The following is a 21921-nucleotide window of genomic DNA, read 5'->3' as shown; positions in this document are numbered from 1 at the left end:
AAAAATGAAGGTTTTTTTTTAAAGGCAAATGATCATGTTTTCATATAATGTGAGTGAAACAGTATACAGTATTATTGATTCCCAGCTATATTGTAAGGGCCAGCTTGTAACAAAGCCCTCAAATTGAATTAAAGTTAGCCTTCTTAAAAAAAATTAAAGTTGCTATTATTAAAGTTAACTATTAAAGTTAAGTTCTCTAGCCTGAAACTCAATCCCAGTTTATACCGTTTTACTGCAAATGCTGAAAATATTCTGAAAAAAGCTGAAAGTATTCTTTAACAGGAGTCTCTAGAATTTCTTGCTATTTTTCTCTGACAGCATTACCCATTTTTAATGAAACTGCAAATGCCCATTGTCAATTTTGCTCAATACCATTCTTAGTCAGGATTTAAACAAAAACCAAACAAAAAACCCCAGGAACACCCCTGGCCCAAACCAGTCTACATTGCATGGTGCAAACTACAAAAAACATGTAGCTGGAACAAAGTGTCTACATTACGTGCTGGGCTTTTAAGTCTATGCAGCCTACGGTTCCAAGTGAAGTATCAGTGGTTTAGTTTCAGAACAAACCTGTTAAACTTTAGTACTAAAAAAAAAATCTTTATCAAACAAGAATCAAGCCAGCCCTTCTGTCCAAGGGATCTGGTTACCCATAGATTTTTCAGGTTAATTCAGTGACAGATGAAATATGGATATAACTGAAACTGCCCCGTATGTACTACGGGTAAATGCACGTTTCCACAGGAGACTACTCAATCATTACATGCAGGACACAGCATCATCTAATATAAAGAGACTTTTTAATATAGAACATCTGCAACCTTTCTATCAGCTTCATCTAAATGTCTACCCGGGGTCAATTAAAAAATACCTCAAAAGTTTGATTCATAACCTTTTCACTTTTCCAAATACATTTCTGCTGTTTGCAGGGTAGGAATTGGGAGGTAGGGAGAAGTGGGAGGAGAGGGGAAGGTCTACAAGAAAAATTAGCTTGTCAGAAAACGTCAATAGTCACAGCAAATCTTCTGTAAATGATTTTTGAAAGTCTGTTTCACTTTATGTATAGCTGAACAATAACAAGCATAATGCCAACTTTCATTTTGGAAACAAGCTGAGAAGGGCATCCGTACGTGGACACAAATCGTAACCGGTTAAGACAAAGGGAAGTCCTGCAGCAGGACTTCTATGGGGCAGACAGTGGAGAAAGTACTTTTTTGGCTGGCATGGGCTGGGGAAATCTGGAAAGCTAGAGGCCTCAAAGGAGGTGAATGAAAAGTGATTATTTTATCTCTAACTGTATGTGTTTTGTTCATTCATTCATATTATATGGTAGACTCCTTTGTAATGACTGGGAGTGGCTACTGAAGGGTGGCTGCACTTCTTTTGCTGTCCCTTACGCAACAGGACAGGGAACGGTCTCTACTCTGAACACAGGGCAGGGGCCAGTCTGATACAGAGAGGACAGCACTACTGGGGAAGCTCTTAATTACTATTCTTCTCTTTAAAGGAAGAAAACGCATGGCGTCAGCTCCATTTTTAACAAAGTAAGAGGCACAAAGGAGGGCAATGGTATGCCTTGTTTTTCACATTTAGTATTCCCTCTCCACTCCTGGAGAGTTGCCATTGTTCTTTATTACTCATTTTCATCCTATAACCTTTCAGCTGAATCTGCTGAGTGGTTTTCTTATGAGTCTTTCTATTAGCCCATGATATTTGGTTTTACTTTGAGCAGGCTTCTTACTTTCCTCAGAACACTTTCAGTGCCACACTAAATCCTACCAGATCCTCATGAGCTGCAGCAGAGACTTGACTGGCCATCACCATCTGTTCCTCAAAGCCATGAGTCAGTGCCTTCTTAGAAGTTTATTATTACTACTATATACATTTTTGGATCCCGAGTTGATTTCACTTAAAAGTTCTTTTTAGCTCTCCTCCATGTGCTAGTAATGTCACAAGCCAGATTTTTAGAATTAATAGCAGAAATGACTTTACAAAAGAGGGTACATTTTTCAGTTGCATCATGCACGCTTTTTTATGATGTCAAATCTTGAGTTCAGTAATCACTATGGTCCTTTTCCTAAAGTACTATAAAAGACTGTTTCTCTTTTCTAGGATGGTAGATTTTACTAAGCAAGCAGAGAGTAGCAGTTACGAGTTTCTTGTTTGGTAAGCAGTTTTTCTTTGTTTTTCAATAATGTCAAAAATACATTTTTTAAATTGCCAAGTTTTCTTCTATTTTCACAGTAAGCTATTAGGGATTTTAAACAAACTGACTCTTCAGATTAATACCCATCTTAGTCGTTATTAAAAGGCTCTAAAAATGAAAAGTGAGAATAAAAATAAATATTTTAAAGTGATCCAACCTTTTTCTTTTCCAGAATTATCCCATGAGGAATATTTGAGTTAACTGTTGTCTCAACCCAGGCAAGAACATCTAAAATTTTATGAAAATCTAAAAATTCTCAGGGACAAAAAGGCTGTTTCCTCCCTTACCCAGCAGTGACTGGTACATGGCAGAAGTAGTACTTCACAGATCTGCTTCCTCTGGGAATTCAGCCCTATATTATTAAGGAAATAAAATGAGTTTTTCCCACTTTTTACTCCTTTTAGCCCTGAGCAACCAGTAAAGCTAACAGACAAAAACCTGAATTTTATTCTTTTTCATGAATTACAAGGCTAAATTCTGTCTGGAATTATTCCTGTGAAACACAAGTCAAAAGAATGGGATTGTAAAGATGTAGCTAAAGCAAAAATTTGGTCTCAGAAATCTTTGTATACCAGTGAGAATAAAAGAGCAGCAGAAATTTCTTTAAGTTTAGACTGCAGTTTTCAGGATTACCAGTTAAAAAAATATTGGGGGGGGGCAGCACAGGGAATAATCTGATACATGGGTTACTGAAAGAAACATAGAACCTCAATATACCATTTTTAGTTCCACTGTTCAGGGAAGAAGTGGACCTTATAAGCTCTCAGTTTCAAGCTAGGATCTCCCCAGCAAGTCTGAAAAAAACATTCATCACTCTGAAGTCTACACAGAACTGGGACTACAGTTAATTCTCCTACATCCTTACAACCCAAAGGAAAAAAGCATTAGTCACAACTTTATACCAGCTCACTTCAATCTCACAGCTCTATGTACTCAGGAACACTCTGTGGGTCTCATCCAGTACAAGATCTCCATGAAGTTCAGCAAGCTTTGAATCAGGCCTGGAAAATTTTGCCACAAAGCCACTACACGTATTTCTGTGGTTTAAGACCAATCCATATCTCTTCGAAACATCTGCTATTTTTTAGTTCATCCTGACAGGCTCCCGGATGCTCTCCACTATTTTGAAATAACTGTTGGTTATTACTCCCCAAACCATTCCTTCCGATCACTAAGCTCTGCCTCAGTTGGTATTTCTATTTCATTTTCTGCAATCATGTCTGATCACTTGTGCAGCTGATCCCTATTCCTTCCACTTTTGCCACGAAACAATAAACATTATTACTGTCAACCTCTTCACTAGTCATGCAAATTTAGTCTGAGCTTCTGGAATTTTTCTCTTGTCATTTAAATGCACAAATGTTAGCTGTGCTTCAAAAGAATAAGGTTATAAAACCTGCTTGTGATATACAGTGCTCTTCCAGCTTGCTTTGTTCTGTATTTCAGAACTGCTACAGTATATTGACTTTAATAAAGTTTTGTTTTTCAAGAGACCAACACAATTATTACAAGTCCAAGTTCCAAAATGGACAGATACCAAACTGAAACTGCCATATTAAAGGTCTGTAACGATCCTTCTCTGCTCAGCCAAATGGATTGTCATCTGTGGTGATTCAATGCAACTTGTCTGTGCCATTCAATACAATTGATCACAAGATGCTTTTATAGAGCATTTGGTTATCCTTGAAATTTGGTATCCAGGGGTCCTGGAAAAAGCCCACAGCTTGAGCTGTTCTTCAGTAAATACCTTTCTCTATAGCTGATAGTAAAATCGTTCTTTTCCTTATCTTGCTGCTAAAATTCCCCGTGCGCATTCAGAGAGATTCTGTTTAAGCCTCACTGTCTCATTCTTGATAGCAACGTCCACTTGGTGATTTTAACCGAATCTCATGGCTTCAATTATCTGTATGCAGACACTGTATCAGTTTAAGCTGCTTTGTAGTTGGGGTTTTGGTTTTTTTTTTCCTTTTCCCTGATGTTTTATTTTGGCCTCTCTCTCTCCTGTTTGGTCAGCCTTTGAAACTGGGTTCTTCAGAAGGCTACCAACCACAACTTGGGTTTGTTTTTTTTAATTGCTTTTTAAAGCTCATTTTAAGTCAATATTTACAAACAGAGCAAAAACTTCATACTTCAGTGCTTCATTTACAATCATCTGCTTTTACCTTACAAATTAGCATGACATTTTATGCAACCAATTTAATTTTGTATTTTTCCTCCTCCTCTGATCACTGCTGTATATGAAATCTCCTCTGATTTGTATTACAGATTTCTGTATCAACTTTTATATTTGTAGGCTTACTTTAGGTCTGTATCTGCCTTGCATAGTGGTTATTAAACAGAAACCTAGATGTTCAACACAATTTTCTGTTTAGCTTTGTGGAAACTTAAGGATGGAGGCTGGTCTAAACACTGGTGGACAACATAAAACGTCAGCCTCCTCAGACACAGATACCTCTATACAGAAGAGAGTGGTCCCAGTTTCAGTCTGACTGGCATTTTCTAAAAACAACCATAAGACGCCTCACAAATACATCTGCTTGAGTTAATGACAGCCCAAATTCACAAAGCTGTCATCTACCTGGAACAGCTCACTAGAACCTTCTATTGAGCCTTAATGATTGTGCGAAGACATTACAATATTACTGCAATAAATATGGTATCAAAGCCAACAGAAACCACTGCTATCACAGGCAAGCAGCCTCATGAGGGTGACTTAACCTTTGACCAGTAAATTTGATCTATTATAGGCTATTTGTGTCCCAAGGTACTCAGTGAATGGCTGGTGTACACAAAATAAACAAATACTGAGAAAGACAATAAACTGACAGCCAAGATCAACAAATGGTCTTGGTATCCCTTGAAGCCATTAATACAATACTCTGTTAAACATACTTTTCTCCAGACATGGGCTGTTTCAACACATTTGAGTGCCTCTGTGTCCTTGAGTAGATGAGTGAGATATATAGCGATGTGATGAGACTATTCTACTGTAAAGAAGCTCCTTTTGGCTTATGTAGCCCTTAAGCACCTCCTTGTTCCCCTCTCCTAGAGTATTTATAGTGTTCAAACATGTAAATCCACCACCTCCTCTCCTAACCTTTTGCTGTTCTCATTATAGAGACAGAAATAGCCTGTCAAAGAAAGATACCCCGCCTTTACTTGATGTTCTGGAAATTAATTATACAATACTTTAAAAGATGTATGTGCTAATCCACCAGTTCCATAAAAATACAAGAATACAGGTAACAGCTTAAAATAGCAAAGGTAGAAAAATACAGGTTTCCATGTGTGATGCATGAATTATACACACACACACACAATCTATACACGTAATCACCACACTTCTCGGAAGAGTTACCTATGTATTTTAATTTTAGCTCCACTGTAGCCTTTTACCATGGTGTGAAATGCATTGTTTTAATAAAGATCTAGAGCAAAGACGACAGAAGAGTACATAATACAGCTGTCATTTATTGCTTTGCTCTACTGGATTGAGGCCTTAAGAAGTTATTAAACTGCTGAGGTAAATCTTAACTATTTAGTTATTCTGAACCTCAATCTTCACTCTTTTTTCTTCTACTCCAGGATTGCTGGTTAGTACCTTTTTTTTTTTTTTTTTAAATCTTCCCCAGTAAAAGATCATTTTGTCTGTGCTCTGCTTTCAATTGCACACAAGTGCATGGACAGCAGTTTATGGTATAATGTAAGTTTTCTGCAGTGGGTCTAGGGCCAGTAGTGATCTTTCTTCCCACTATGACGCGAACCTCACCTTTCAATTTCTCTAAACTCTAGCCTAAAACCAAAAAAGATTGAACTCATTCTCTCCAACCTGAATACCCCCACAAAATAGAGGAAGCTGGTATTTAAGCCAGAATAAATGTTAAGGACTAACTAAATAAATATACTCCTATTGGAACATATTTGTTAGCATACTTTAGACTGCCTAAAACTTGGTGTGCTTCTAATGAGACTGCTAGAGTACATACTTTGTGGCTTCCTTCCTCCCCTCCAAGCACGCAGAAACATGTAAGTCTTTGTAAAACACTGAAGTATCTCTACAACACAGATTTTTAACAGTAATTTCCATGCAGGAGCAGCAATAAAACCAAATCCACTTTATTACCGCACCAGGGACTAAAGCCAGTTAACCACTCAGAGTTAGCAAGCTTGCATGCCAAATCAGTTTTCACCACTCACCGAGTGCAACAGACTTCACAGGCAAATCAACAAATCATGCAGTTTACAGACAACCAGCACCACAGGATTTACAGGTCTCATCCGGGTCTTATAGAACATCATCAGCATTCATACTACAAATACGTAAATACAACTTCCACTTTGTAATTACTGAAATTAGCAAACATCTCACATGTAGGAACAAAGCAGCTAATGCTACTGCTATGGGCAGAGAGAATTCAAAGCAGATCTACACCTAGGAATTTCTCTACGTATCTTCCCAAACCATTTCAGCCCAGAGCTCCTAGAGGTCTGCCTGAGCCTGCCTACTGCACCCTCCATTGCTGCAGATGACTGATGGTTTGGGAAGCAACAAATGACAACCAAGCTAAAATAGCCTAAATGGGAATTCATTAAGAAAAAGGTGGGGCGGAGGTCTTCAGAGATGAAGAGATACATCAACCCACTGCAGCACTTACATCCATGACATTTTGCCTTTTTAAAGGAAAGAAAAATTTGCTAATTTCTTTTTGAGTAAATTAGATTATGTCACTCAACTCTCTGGTGTGGGTGTATATATATGTATAGTCATAGTAAAAGTGATCTGCAACTGTGTAACAGAAATTTTTTCTCAAGAGCACTGCATTTTTGGTTTTGTGAAATCTTCACATTTTGACAAAACATTTCTATTAAGAATTGTGTTTTACAGTGCAGACTGCATCAAAACAAACAGACAAAAATCAGTAATTTAACAACATATACTGGTGAAAAGACTAAATGAATGAAAGTGACCTTCCTTGACAGTCCTTCCCCACTTTGGGTTAGGGAGGCTGAACAATTCAAGAGCATGTGCATGGAAACAAGCACTTCCAAATGCAGGAGAGGATATGGAAAGCATATTGGGGGGGCAGGGGGAAGGAAAGCTAACTTATTTGAATTGTTTATTTCCTCAATCTAATTTTAATTAAAACCAGAACATTAGGAAGTCTGTTTTACTAAGTTACTGTAATACAGATTTCCACATTAGAGGATAAAAAGCTAAACAAAAAGATGACAGAGGTAGAACCAACAGTACCCAACTCATTACTTAGTGGGGTTCTTTGGCTAGAAGGAAAATAGCAGACAACAGTGGTGGCCTTGTATCACCAGAAAATAGCTTTACAATTCTATTTACACATTATTACCAACCAACCTGATAACCTGGGGTTAGTGTGAGGCCAGGTATTCACTACTTGCAAATTAGTGACAATGAATGGCACAGGCATGCAGTTCATTACTTCAAACCTAATACTGAAGTTAAATGCTGAAGAACTATAGCAGATACTTAGTGGCCTGTGTATCTTGTACTACACGTACACACAGAGACAGACAATTTTTCATCTTCTGAGTCAACCTTTAAGACTTGAATATTTTTTTTTTAATTCCTAAACTAGTGGTGACACATATCTCAGTTTATATAATGTATATACACACACAGAGGGTGATAGTTTTTTTCATGCCACCATTTGGCTAATATTTTATATTTGCCCAGGTTCCCTTTTATTCCTTCTTTACTGTTTCTCCTCAACAATTAAAAAAAAAAAAAGGACAGAAGTGGGAAGTTGCATGAACAGAAAGGGAAAAGGGAGAAGACATCTTCATTTTCACCACTAGTAATTATTCAAAGACTTCTAAAGAGTAAGATCAAATTATCTCAAATGCCCCAGGTCCAAGCCAAGACCCCAGAGACGTCATTTCTACCGACCAAAGGAAGCAAGCAGGGGAAGGTTCTTTGAATGTAAATATTCTGTGAGGGGAGCACTCAATAGCATAATGAACTTCTATGCTAAACGTCATGCAGCATCACAACCAGGGAGAAATCAGAGCAGTGGCTCCTCATGACAAGGTGCAAAGTAGAAGCAACACACACACAGGGCAGAGCCCAAATTAACAAACTTCGCTAGGCTTATTAGTCAAAGCTCTGCATAGGCTGGGTGACAGTTAGGACACGACAGAGCCTGGGGTACAGAGTGGGGTAGAGGGAGGAGGAGAAAGTAACAAGGGAAGAAACCTGGTGACAAAACAAGCATCACCAGAGGACGGAGGGCTGGAGGTGATAAGAAGATGGAGTTAACACTGCAGCTGGAACAAGCAGGAGCTGCTGGGTAAGGATCAATCCTGCACCATTGCACTCACATCCTAACAGATTCCACACAAATGAGGAGAGGTGGAGGTGAATGCGACACAGCCAAATGTGGTGCAGAGCAGGAAGCTGTAAAGAGCTTTTCTTACTTACTACTGGTGGACAGAGATAGAAAGCAAAACCTGGAATGGAAAGGATATAAAGCTGTACTTCATCACTCATTTAGTCCTGCCAATGTTCATACACATCATAGAAGTTCTACAGCAGAGGCAAATCTTGGGGAAGTTAAAGGGCTGTACAAAATACTTTCTGCCCAGACACGCTGCAACACGTTGCAGCAGAAAGCATGCTGCTGAGACAAGCTGGCTGGTAAAGTGTTCATGGTTGCTCAAAGCAGGATGTTACCACACTGGTCTGTCAATGCAAGACCAAACCGGGAAGGACACGAAGTTGGTCGTGTTCTGACTACTCTCTTCTGCATCTGTCAGCACAACAATCTAGAATGCGATCCACAACAGAGACTGACATAACCTGGAAGCAACAGGAGTCCAAGCAGAAAGGGAAGAAGCTTCTTTGGTACGGTCAGGTCTTCAGCTTTTGTGTAAGAAGAGAGCAAATTCTAGACACTTCCCCACTGAGTTGGTTTAAGGTTCACTGAAAGATGACATCCCATGTAGGGACCTTTGTGAAAAGGGGAAGTTGCTGCTAGTTTCCATGATGACAAAGTAAGGACATAAAGAGGAACAGTTTGCAGAGAAAAAATGAGTTTGCCCATGTTAAATTTGAAATGACAAATCAATTTTTTCTAGCAAAGAAGGCATAAAATCAGGGTAAAAGATAGAAGGTCAACTATAATTCTGAGGCACTTCTGCAAGCAATGTAATTTCTGAAAATAATTTTCAGAAAAAATGCATTTTCTGAATCTACGAGTATCTGTAGCTAAGGAGGTAGTAAGGAGAGGAGGAGGAAGGTCCAGCTTGGCACCTCAGGCACTAGCAGTAGCAAGAAGGGGTAAAGGTGAGCAACCCAGTATTCTGTCAAACAGTTCTCAGTAATAGCGCACCAGCAGAAGGTTGAGCTTGCAAACTGGGCTAGGCTTCCTTCGTATTTTTGTTCCAAAGAGAACAGAGTAAAGATTGCTAACAATGGATGGAAAGATACATAACAACGAGACAAGGTTACAAAGAGAACGGAGAGATGCTATGTGGAACTAAGACAGTGGGCAAGAGGAGATTAACAAATGAGAAAAATAGGAATCACTGGAAAAAAGTAAAAGGAAAGACAGAAAGAATTCCTCAGAGAAGGAAGAATCCTAGAGATTACAGGAAAATTAGTTTGAGAAAATTCACAGAAAAGCTTACTAGTTTTCATTTTCTTAAAAATAAAACTATTTGTCTGCTATACTTTTACAGGATTATCCAGACTAGTTTTTTTAATGTATTTACTTTTGAACATATTTCTCTAACAATGATCGTATGAGGCAGGGAAATGCTGTTATTTTTTATAAGCACAGAGGATAACCTTTGTATAAGGATAACTGTAGCTCAGAGCAGCTAAGTGAGTTAACAAGTGTCACCCAAGAAATCAGTAGCAGAGCAGGCACTTGAAACAAAGCCCTTTCAGACTATTTTCCTATCTCCTAAACCATCTCTTGTCCACTTTCTTTCAGAAATCCTGTGTGGAAAAGAGGGAAGAAAGAGTCAGAGTGGTTCAAAGGGGTCATTTTTTTCTGAAGCTAGCATACTTCATATGCTCTGAAATTGTGACTACCCCAAAAGGAGCTTTGTTCCTTTTATATGTCAGCAAAACAAAAGGTCAGCCTATTGAAATATTGGTCAGGTCTGACTTTCTTCTATTAATAACAAGTACAGACACATTTTTTAAAGTAATAGTTAAATAAATGGCTACATGTCTGCAATCATTTCAACTTAAAATGTCAACTGGATTTGAGATGCCATGTGCATTTAATCAATGACTCTGCATTATAATATAAATATTACTTCGGTTTGACTGCTTTGTCTGGCATAAATCATAATTCGGTGAGATGAGTACATTTCATTTTCTCTACAGATGGCTGTTAATGGCAATACCTATTAAACTGGCACCTGCCAGCACTTTGTAGTTAAGGAATCTGTCAGGAACCCCTTTCTGTGTAATTTTTCTGATAATTGTTGTCTCTCTTCCCAGCCCCGCCATTTACCAAGTTCATGTTACAAGAACTACTGAAACAGAAAATCAGCAAAACTGCTGGTTTTTTCTGTCTTGTGGTAGAACTCATACTCTGCACTGTATCCCTAAGCAAAATATGTACTTATTGGTTAAAATGCAGCTCAGGAAACCTTAATTCAAATTCTTGTGGGCATGACTTTAAACCCTCAAGTATCTTTGACCATAATGCATCTGTACCACAGACAGAAATATCCAATGTACCATAACTTCTATGGAAAATCTGGAATTCAAGTTTTATCCTCAGATAAGAGATGGACTTTAGAACAAGTAACAGCCAAGTATAGCAAATGAAGGATAAACACAATGCCACGGTGTTTAGTATTCATCAAGAATACACTTTGCTTTCTAGGACTTTTTTTTGCAGAAGGCGTTTCTTGGGAGAGAGGAGACAGACACTTAGAAGAAATATGCGACCTCCAGAAAAGACCTGGTTGTATTTTCAACAGGACTGGAGTTCACTGGTTTTTTAGCAGGTGTGGCATGCCCAGAGGTCGGTATCAAACAGGCAAGCATACATTTAAATAGACACGTCACAGAATTTAGTGCACGAAGTTAATCCTTAGAGACAAAGCATGCTGCCTTTTTTTTTGCTTAGTAATGGCTTGAATAATGATATTTCAACTTGAAGTGAACATGCAACTATTTCACAAAAAGCATGCTCTTTCCAAACAGTTTGTATTTCCAGTCCTTTTAAATAGTCAGGGGGAACTTTCTGCTCTGATCTGTTAAGTAAATATAAATCTTGTCATCCAAGTTCAGTAATGAGTATAAGGGGTCTACTTCACTGCACTTGCATACATCTAACGTTAATGAGATTTATGCATGCATATTAAGAGGAGAACAGATGCTTAATTAAACAAATAAGCCTTTAGTAGGCAGTCCACATGATCATTTTTAGTACAAAACCCCCTTATTTTCTCTGGTTTAGTCTGAGTATGAATGCAGCCGAGAAATCAATACAGTGGAGCAAAAGATAAAGTGACACACACAAATTGAGGTGTTTGTATTTTTTTAGTTAAAAATACTTCACAAATTCAAGATACATTAAATTGATTAGGTATATGCTCTCCCTCATGCTCTTGTGCTCTTTAAAGGAAGGAAACAGGAGTTTTATTTACCAATTTACCTATTTGAAAAGTGGGAATTTTATTAGGCAAAAGGAAATCAAGGCCACTAAATAACTCATCTGCCTCATTAACTGATGCTGTCTACCAAATACACAGGCATGATCCATCTCAGATAATTTTGATATTGAAGAAAAAAAATTCTAAAATAACTTTAGCCTAATTAAATCATAATGTAATCTAGTCTTGTGGTTTTCTTTTAGTCTATCCATGTCCCTACTGATATCCCGCATCATATATATATACATACAAATACATTAAAAAGTTATTACACTGCCTCTCTCCAGCAAATCACATCTCTGTTATTTGCCCTTTCTTCATTATATTGCTAACTTTTCTGTTACAACACCCAACTTCTCAGAGCAATACAGAGCAGAAAAAAAATCTCTCCATAAACTATCATAGTGCTATACTTAATGGAAGTCAATATCTGTATATTATGCCGTCTACTCTGCAATACCATTACAGGCTCAACCGCGCTGGTTGTAAAAAGTATCATTCTGAGCACAAAGCCTATAATAGTAATAATGAAAAAAGGGTCATTTCTGTCTTCCAACTAGAATGAAAAATTAAAATCACTAAGGCACTTAGCTCAAAGGAAAATTGGCAAATTAAGGGGACAAAAAAATAAAATATTCATGGCTCACATTGTGAAATGGAAGGTAAATAATTTAAGATGAACTGTTATGTGGGAAAGTGCACTATTTCTGAAGAGGAAACAGCAAATGTAACTAACACACAGATATATATTCCTGCTTCCTGCACTTGCAGTTCCATGTATACATGCACAATGTGCAAGTCATGGTTGGTGTGCAATATTTTTGAGACATTTTCTCACCTATACTAATTTTGAAAATATTTGCTAGTAAACTAGTGAACTTAAGTTGACAAGAGTTGCCTTATCTGAAGAAGGTTCATTGTCTTTTTTTCCTGAATCCAGCCTAGAAATAAAGACTGAATGAGAGGGTGTTCTTCCACTGCACTCCAGTTCAGCAAAATTCTTTACTCTGAGTCACCAATCACATACTTGCTCTTAGGTTTTTATACCACAAAGAAATTATGACTTCAGCCTACTGGTCTCTGCCTAGGGGAGCTACCTATTAAAATGCCATTGGTGCGGCTGCAGTCCATTAGCTAACTTGCCTTCATACCCATAAAGCTGAAAGGGCTGCCCAGAATTTTTACGATCACTATCTGGAAAAGGTAGTGATAGCACCATAGAATTATGTTTATTATACACCAGGACTGTAACAAATGCTATGGGATTAGGATACAGAGCAGCACCGCACAGCAGAGGTCACATTTCCCTGGTAATTTAAGGGTCCAGCCTTTCTCCAACTTAATTTAGAAACGAATATAAAGCCTACCTTTGTTAGAAAAGAGTATTTCGACAGTATTTTGAAGCATGGCAATTAAGTAACTATAGATCATGTATTTAAAATCTAGAGTTCATCACCTAGCAAACGGAGGAATAATTTTTCTTTTATTAACCTCTTGGTTAGATCAGTTTTGTATTCCCGATGCTAAGTGATAATGCATTTTGCATTAGTGCTCAGCATCAGGGATTTCTAACACCCTGCACCAAGGGGTTAATTAACCCTTCCAAACAGCCTACAGAGCCACCTCACAAGGCTTTTGACAGTTCTAAACCAATGACACTACACACTGCCTTTATTCAAAGGCACAAATACACTTTTTTCACTATAGCGTTGCCCATGAAAATACAAAACACCTTCAAAAAGAAGTACAGGGAAGCTCATTTGAGGTACAGCAGTCTCCTCAAGACTGAAAGGATCAGTCAGCTCAGTGTAAGAAAAGGGATGAACCAAGACTTGAATGTGGTATTGCATAATCTTGCCGCAGCTATGTATCTGCATAGAACTATTATTTCTGTTCTGAAAGAGTTTCAGCATAGATACTAGACACTGTCTTTTTCCTGAGACTGCAATATATATTTATTCACAGTTCCAATAATGAGAGTATTTAATGTAATTGTTTTCCTGATATATATATCAATTTACTTTGCCGCCTGTTGTCTAGCAGTGTGTTTAGTGAGCTATGATGGTGCAATGTGCCAGAAAACATCAAAAATTAAAATATAATGCTTTCTTAGCCGATATTACCAACAGTTAACAGAGTCAACTTCTGTTGTTCTTTGGACAGCACATATGCACTCAGGCTGGCAATATATGCATCAGAACCAACCAAACAAGAAAACACAAACACTGTGCAGAATGCACCACAGTAAAATAGCACTTTGGATTGTAGAGACTTAACTAATCAGTAATAACCAGTGTCATCTGCATTTCAAATCTCCAGTATATTAACATACTTTGATCCAAGTGCCACAGTCATTAAAATGCTGCAGCCAAGAGTTCCAGTTAATACTGGGTAAAACAACAGGACCTTTTTTAAAACAACAATTACAAAAATAAAAGCATGATTTCTTGATGGTCTTCCTGAATCACAGTCACCTAAATAAAGCTTCAATCCAGGAAAAGCTTAGCAGGAAAGCAATCATTCTTTTTTTTCGTATGTGTAAAAAAAGACCAGGAACTACAAGTAAATAGCAGCTGAGCAACAGATGAGGCAGTAAGTGAAATCTGTTAGCAACTGCTAACAGCTTTGCTATTTTCTGTTGTTAAATTAAAAAAAAAAAACGAGTAAAAAAAAATCCACTGCAGTAGCAATTCCAATATGTTCAAAAATCTCAGATGCAAAAGACTAAAGCTCAATGCTTCTTGTACTACACAGAAATACTTGGGTTTGGTTTTAACATCTTGAAATGCTTTGTTATTGATTATAAGGCAGAAACAAGCCAATTCACATGGACATACTACCCAGATAACACTTGTTATAGCTGTATATATGACCCAGTAAGTATAGCACAAAAACCCCACCATGGACAAGCATGATACTTCCAGCAGCTGCTCTAGCCTCAAATTCTACTTCCTTTTGTTCTTTACATCTGACCCTAGTCATTTGCCAGAAAGTGCATGTTTCTTCATTAGCACTGAGCATTCTTGCAAGCTCTCAGAAATATTTTCACTGTCCTTCTGGTCCTGGAGCTTTCACCACAGATGATCGTCTCCTACTTATCTCAACCCAATCTTGACATGGGTTCAGCAAGTCTGTTTTCCTGTTTGGATGCATCTACACAGCATAGCAGAACTATGCAGATAGCTGAAATAGCTCTGAACAAGGCAGCACAAATTACAAACAGTATGAATGTATCAGTGTGGGGTTCCAGGTCTCAGTAGGATCAATTAGTTACATGGCTGCAGTCACTAGACTACTTGAAAAAATCCATGGCACCGCCTGGTCCCAGGCAGATACATAGTCTTCCCAATCCTGCCAGTTGCTTTCTTAACTTCTTTTCTCTTGGTCTTTCTCTCCTGTCAGGCTCGCAGGGGCTCTGTTCCTTGTTCCTCATTTTGGTGGTCTCCCACATAGGGGATCACAGTACTACTACCACCGTTATCTATGAAAGGCACACTACAGACTTCATTCTCCATCCAGCTTTCTGCTCCTTTACGGTGTTTACATTTCTAATGCCTCCTATGGCAGGTTCCCCTTCCAATTTTAACTCAGCATGTCAAAAACTGAACTCATCTCTGCTTCTAAGTACTTCTCTCTACTTCTTTCTCTTAGCTACCAAGCTACCAAGAATTAGTAGTCACCTTGCCTGCTGCAGAAGCTCACAACTTCGTCATCTTCAGCTTCTCTCTTTCCCTCCACAGATGTTCTACGAATAAAACATGCCAGTCTCATCTCCACAATGTCATAAAAAATCTGGCTGTTTCATTCCATCCGTGCTGCTAAAACATTTGATCATTCAAACCTTCTTCCCACAGTCTCCTCCTCCCTAGCCCTCCTGACACTGACTCCTCACTTTTCACATCAGTGCAAAACTCCAGTTTGAAAAATACCTCTTGAATCCAGTATTTAGTCAGTATTTGACCCCTTCTAAGTTTCCCCCATTAGTTTACTATTGCTTCTTTTAAAAACATTCAGATTAATTATTTCTGTTTTTCATGTCATCCACAGCAGTTTCTCCCTGCAAAAACACCAGCCTTGGTTTTGCTCATCTCGAGCAGGACACATGGTCCCCAATTCTTTTTTTGTAAACTCACACTGTTTGCTCTTGTTCAATCTTTACAGGTCATCACCCTTCTTTCACTTTTGTCATGGCTGGGATTCCCTAGGATGCTCACCCTCTCAGGAAGGAATTTCTTTTTAAGAACAACTTTATAAATTGTAGGAAGAAACACTTGACAAGGACACAGAACCTCTAAAAACCTCCCAGCTGAACTGTTAGCTCTTACAAACGACTCCTTCTCCGTTCATTATAACCTATTGCTTCCATCTTTATGGCTTTGTAGAGGTTTTCAATGGTGTGGGATAGAAATTCCCATTCTGTGCTGCCATACAGATAAATAAATATTATTAACAATTACTGTCTGCTGGTAAGACTATCAATCTAAATGAAAAGCAAGCTTATGAAAAGAACAGATGTATAGAGCTCATGTACAATCAAAATGTGAAATAGATTCTGAAAAGGGAATCACTAAGAATGGTAACCTATTGTTCCCAGCATTGCATGTTGATCATTATCAGATTTTTTGTCAACTACAACCCAAACTTGTTTTGGCTTCTGACATCGTCCCATATTCTTTCTGGCTCAGGCATCACACCCCCGTAAGACTTTGCTCTTCAAACTTTCAGTCTGCCAGTGACACATGAAACAGAACACTTATGATTTTGTCAGACCTCTGTGTCACTCTCCTCCTCTTCCAACAGCCCTATTGACACCAAAGAGTTAAAAAGAAGAATGAAAATAGACATAAAGCTTAAGATACACAAGAGAGTTGTTGAAGTCACCCTCCTAACTATTCAGTGTTTTGACTGCTGTTCCATGTTAAGCCCTATTTCTTTAAACAGTATGAACACAAATGCAGGTGCAATGCACAGATGTATGTGCCGCCTCAGCATTCCTGAAGAGCCTCATCTGAATGCAGACCGGTATACCCACGCACCTTCATCTTACCAACACTAACAACTGCTGAAATCATGCAAATTTGGCACATAAGCAATCCTGTATATTTTTGACAGTATCTCTACAGGTTCAAAAGTTGATAGGACAATTTTGAGGACTCCTACTGATGATACATGGAAGAAAGCCAGCTAAAACCTTCCATGTCAATACAACATAAGCCATTTGACTCCAGGCGACATATCAACAGAAACCTGAGAGTTCATATATCACCATCCTAATGAATATCACTAAATGAATGATTTTGCAGCTGAACTTCTTAGATTACTAGTCAAATGCATTTTTGCCTAAACAATGATTTTGGCTTTTTTATGTATCTGGCTTGTTTACAATACAGTATGCTAAGAAACACCAATACCCTCCTAAAGCTAACATTAAGCATTCAGTGCCACAAGTAACCACATGGTCATACAGTCTAGTCTCCGCCAGGCGATCATTACATTTCATTCACATACCCTACATTAATTGCAAAGATCTACTTAAATGGAAACACTTTAATCCTCAGTAAACAGGTACCAGAGGCACGGTTGATAGCAACCAGAACGCCTGCAGCGCCAAAGGCTCCAGCAATAGCAGGGGAATGGCCTGAAGAACTTTGTCTAATCTCCGATGATTCCAGAAACCAACCAAGCCACAGAAGAAATCCAAACACTTGCATGCTGGACAGGGAGGATGGTGAGCTTTTGACCACTGCAGGCAATGGCTGAAGCTGTAAAGCAAAGATTTTATCACAGCTAGTGGTATTCAGCAACTGCAAATGTTACTGGACTGTTTACAGTAACACGAGCAATCCTGCTCTCCCCAAAGCTCGTGAAGGAAGCAGATAAGCAAGGGAAGAGAAGGCGAAGGTCTGGGCGTGGGAGTAGGTCATGTATTACTCAGAAATATTCACCACAAAGCCTCCCCCACCGACACACGCTTGTTTATAGCCTGAAACCTTGAATCTTTTCTGACATATGGGAATGAATTTCAAAGGCACAAAAAGACATTTTGTCTGCCAAATGTCTTCTGCCTCAGCTACAAGTTTGGTGTAAAAGTATAAACTGCTTTCTTTTTAAATAACATAAACATTATTTTGCGTCCAAATGAAATAATTTTTCCACTACTTTATGAGAGCATCAGTTGTTTCCTGTATTATAATGAGAATGGGAGTCTGTTTTACTTTTTTAAATGCCGTACCTCAACATGACACCAAAGCCTTTCTTCTTTTTCTTTTCTGGATCTTCATTTTCTTCCTTCCTTTTCTTCTCTTTGATTTTAGATTTGCCCTTTTCCTTTTTCTTCTCTTTCTCTCTATTTTTTTTGTCTTTTTTTGCTTTGGCTTCTGCATCTTCTATTTCAGGGTTCCCTGGAGGGACAGATTCCATGTTCTGAGCTTCTTGACCAGAGTGAGAGCTCTTATCAGACAAACCATCTGCCCAGAATGAAAAAAAAGGAGTGAGGATGGCTAGGGGCCACCAAAATGCAAACACATGAAATACAGCCTGAGTATCTACAAAGTGCTCAAATGACTCACAACACTTACTCATTTAATTGAATAATTTAAGAAGCAGACTAAACATATCCAGTGAATTCAAGCAGATTTCTATTGTAAATTACAGAGTTATTTCAATGACTTGTTTTTGTGTTATTATTCCCGATACAAAAACCTCGACATGGCAAAACCATTCTATTTGAAGTCTACTTTGTTAACCTCCATCAGCTAGAGAAAACTGACATGCTGGGATGCAAACACTGAGAGCTTACTTCAGCAAAAGATGCTGGCAACTGACATAACCAACCTACGTAACGAAACAATTTTATTCATTCCCTGGAATCTTTCTATTTTAACAGCTAAAAAAGAAATAGATAAACTGTTCCGTCTGGTTGGAGAAGAGCTGTGTTGTTTCTATTTGGGGGCCTCAGCATCCAAGCAGTTTTATGCTTCATGCTAAAGGAGACATATTTCCAGACTGGAGGTCTATAAAGCCCACGGTGACAGAATGAGCAGCAGGGTGCTATCAATACACTCTGCCTTGTCTATAACAGGAAATAAATTTTCTCGTTGGAGAAGGGGGAATTGTAGACAGCTCTATAAAACAAGCAAAATAATTTTTAATGTAATCTGAAGAAGGCAGCTGCTTCTTGAAATTGAAAAATACAATTATTTAAGGATTGAGTTCTAAATCCTCCAACGCACCCCTGCCCCAAAGGAGATCAGTGAAAGACTTTACACTAAACCCAGTCAAGGTTGGATGGGGTACTGCAAAGACAGTGCTATTCAGTAGAAGACATGTGCAGCTTTTAAAATGTGATCAACTTCAGTTGGACTAAATCACTTGCTTATGTGCTTTATTGAGTTGGCCCTCAGCAGTGCTAAGTGAAGGTGGCTGCCTCAATAAGTGCCATTAGCAACATACCCTCTTCTCCATCTTCAGGTCCATCATACGACTTGTCAATGGCAGCTCGGAAACTCTCATTACACCCTCGACCACGGACCACGTGAGGCCTGGGTCTGTGAAAAGGGAGTTCGTTCTTCCTAACTTCGGCCACAGCAGTCTGAAGACTCTCAAGGGAACTGGATTTCTTCAATCCCAGAGTAGGACCAAAATCTTTGCCAGAAGAGTCTGAAAACAAATATTTAAGTTTTTATACATAAAACCACACAAGAGAAATTAAACTAGTCAGATATGTTTAATTGTGTACTTTATTACTTGGGGCCTTTGAAATAGTATGCAATCAATGTAATCTGTTCTAAAAATAACAAGTTAAACCTAGTTCAGTAGATATCTCCATTCAGGCTTGGAGGCAATGGCACATAATTTACAGACCTGAGAACAGTAATGGGCAATAGCTGGTTTCCTTTTTATCAGTTTAAAGTCTGTACCAATGACAAGGATGGGGTTGCTTCTTCACCCTTTGACAGCAATATCCAACTGGACACTGCTAACAGTCTCAGGGAGAACATTATCCTTAGACTCATTAAAACAAACACTGCTACACAACAACAGTTTTAGTTTTTAGAATGGGTCAGGTTGTATGAATGGTTGGTATTTTCAAACACATTTCTCTTGTGAGAAGGTATTATTACTTCTCTCTCAGTTTCATTCAATGTTTTTCTTCAAGCTGAAATTGGTGCTATGTTATCAACATACACAGCAGTCTTTTTCAAGAAACAAATATTTCCAAAGCACAGCTTAAGAACCGGTGTTGCTGCCTCTTTCCTTGTTTATAGGCATAAGCAAGCACTTCATATAAAAAAGAGCAAATACCCCCCAAGTCTTCCAAACCTTTCATTTCTTTGAATACTTGACTATCTGACTTTAGAAATACTTTATTTTGTGGCAGCATTAGTGTTAATTAGTATTAACACAACGATAGTAGAATAGGTAAAGAATAAAGTTCAACGAATACATGCATACTAATCAATGAAGAAATTCACAGCTTAATTTAAAAGCCTTTGTAGCATCTACTTATTTTTCATACAGCAGAACAGTAAATGTGACATACAGACTTTGCCTTGCAATATGCCTTCTGTCTTTGAGAACACAAATGCTTTCGTTTTCAACTTTTAAGCGATCCTAACAGCAAGCAACAGGAGAATATAAGATTGGAAGTTCTTCACATAGGTGTCGATATACTGTCATGCCTGAAGAGATTCAAGGATCACAGAAAAAGACAGATACGTTAGCACTATGTGCTGGGATTCAGCAATCCTAGAGTGCAGATATTTCTGAACTAAAAGTGTCTGATCAGTGAATTCTTAAAAGGAAAAAAAGCTAAGAATTCGCACAAAATACAGACTCATCAGTAGTATCTACATAAAGCAGTTTACACTTCCATTACTTGCAGACTGATATGTAACTGAAAATAAGGTGGTGGGGACAAACAAGTTTAAGGGAAGTCTGGTTGCTGGGTCACACAGTGCAACCTTCTTTTGTTCACTAATTGCCATTCTGGAGACTACCATTGTTGCCAAATTAGCAAGTGCTAAAATGGAGTTAGAGCAATGGCTTGCATACAATACAAAGGTACTTAAAAATCACTGAAAACTTGTGCATTAGTAAGAGCCACTGTGGTGCCTATCTTGGGCTGAGAAGGAACAAAACGAAGGGAAGCATCATCACTGCAAAAGGTGGCAAAGGGAAAGCGATGCTGATCAGCAGAGAAAAAGCTTTCTTGTTTTTCAGTCAGGAAACGGGTTTGATGGGCTGCTTCCCTAGAAGACGGGGCACAGCGGTAAATGTGGCAGAGCGCGGCAGGCCGCAGTGGCCCCGGGAAAGCGCAGCTCTCGGCCAGGCTGGGTCACAGGCTGAGGGCTGCCTTGGCAGAGGCGTGCCGGGGGCTACAGCTCCCACCTCCGTGGGCAGCAGGCACCCAGTTCGCTGCTTGCAGAGCCTCCGACGAGCGGTATCGCCTTGGGGATGGTTTTAAGGTGACTAGAGCATCTGCAAGGAAGCAATGGCCATAGGCCGACCTCCAGAAGCGGGCAGTGCAGTCGCTGAGAAGGGCCATGGCTCTGCATGGCCACAGACCACAGGGATCAGCGGGCGCCCATGGCTCGGGGAGGCTTTGCGGCCAGTGCTGATTTCCAGCTGCTGCAGCTTCCCAATACAGCTGTGTCAAAAGCCAGCACAAAGGTGGCTATACACACATACAGTACAAGCTGCACTACATTAAGTTAGTGCCCTAAAGTGTATTTACCTGGAAAAAAAAGCCTCAGCTTAAATGCTGGTTAGAGCCTGTCCTATATAAAGCTAAGCCAATTACTCAGACTGGAAGGCTACTTTTAACATACGAAGGCCATTCCTAAGAAAATCCAAGGGAACAACCTAAGGTTTGGAGCGACACGCTCTAATGTTACATGTAGCAGAAAGCAACTTGCCTGCTCGGCCTTGCTGCAGTTTGCCCTGCACACACAGTTGTGCAGTTTTAGGCACCTGGTCACATACTATCCACTTCAGTCAGGGTCACCAAGAGAAGGTTCTTTGTCCAATACATGCCTTAAACAATTGCATGGGAAACACCGAGT

General features: G+C 38.9%; 1 protein-coding gene across 1 annotated transcript in view; it reads right to left on the bottom strand.

The window, feature by feature from the left end:
• The window catches only part of PARD3B (par-3 family cell polarity regulator beta), a gene marked incomplete at both ends in the record, with an annotated part of 412476 nt that overhangs the window by 120504 nt on the left and 270051 nt on the right, over positions 1–21921 (bottom strand). The window contains 2 exons of the mRNA XM_082001608.1: positions 18090–18324; positions 19310–19516. Of these exons, the coding sequence (XP_081857734.1) occupies positions 18090–18324; positions 19310–19516 (442 nt within the window). The remainder of the gene's footprint in view (positions 1–18089; positions 18325–19309; positions 19517–21921) is intronic.

The sequence above is a fragment of the Phaethon aethereus genome (genome assembly GCF_964289735.1).
Source record: "Phaethon aethereus genome assembly, chromosome: 6".
Lineage (NCBI taxonomy): Eukaryota > Metazoa > Chordata > Aves > Phaethontiformes > Phaethontidae > Phaethon > Phaethon aethereus.
The sequence above is the reverse complement of the archived record's forward strand: the minus strand, read 5'-3'. Positions and strand labels throughout refer to the sequence as shown.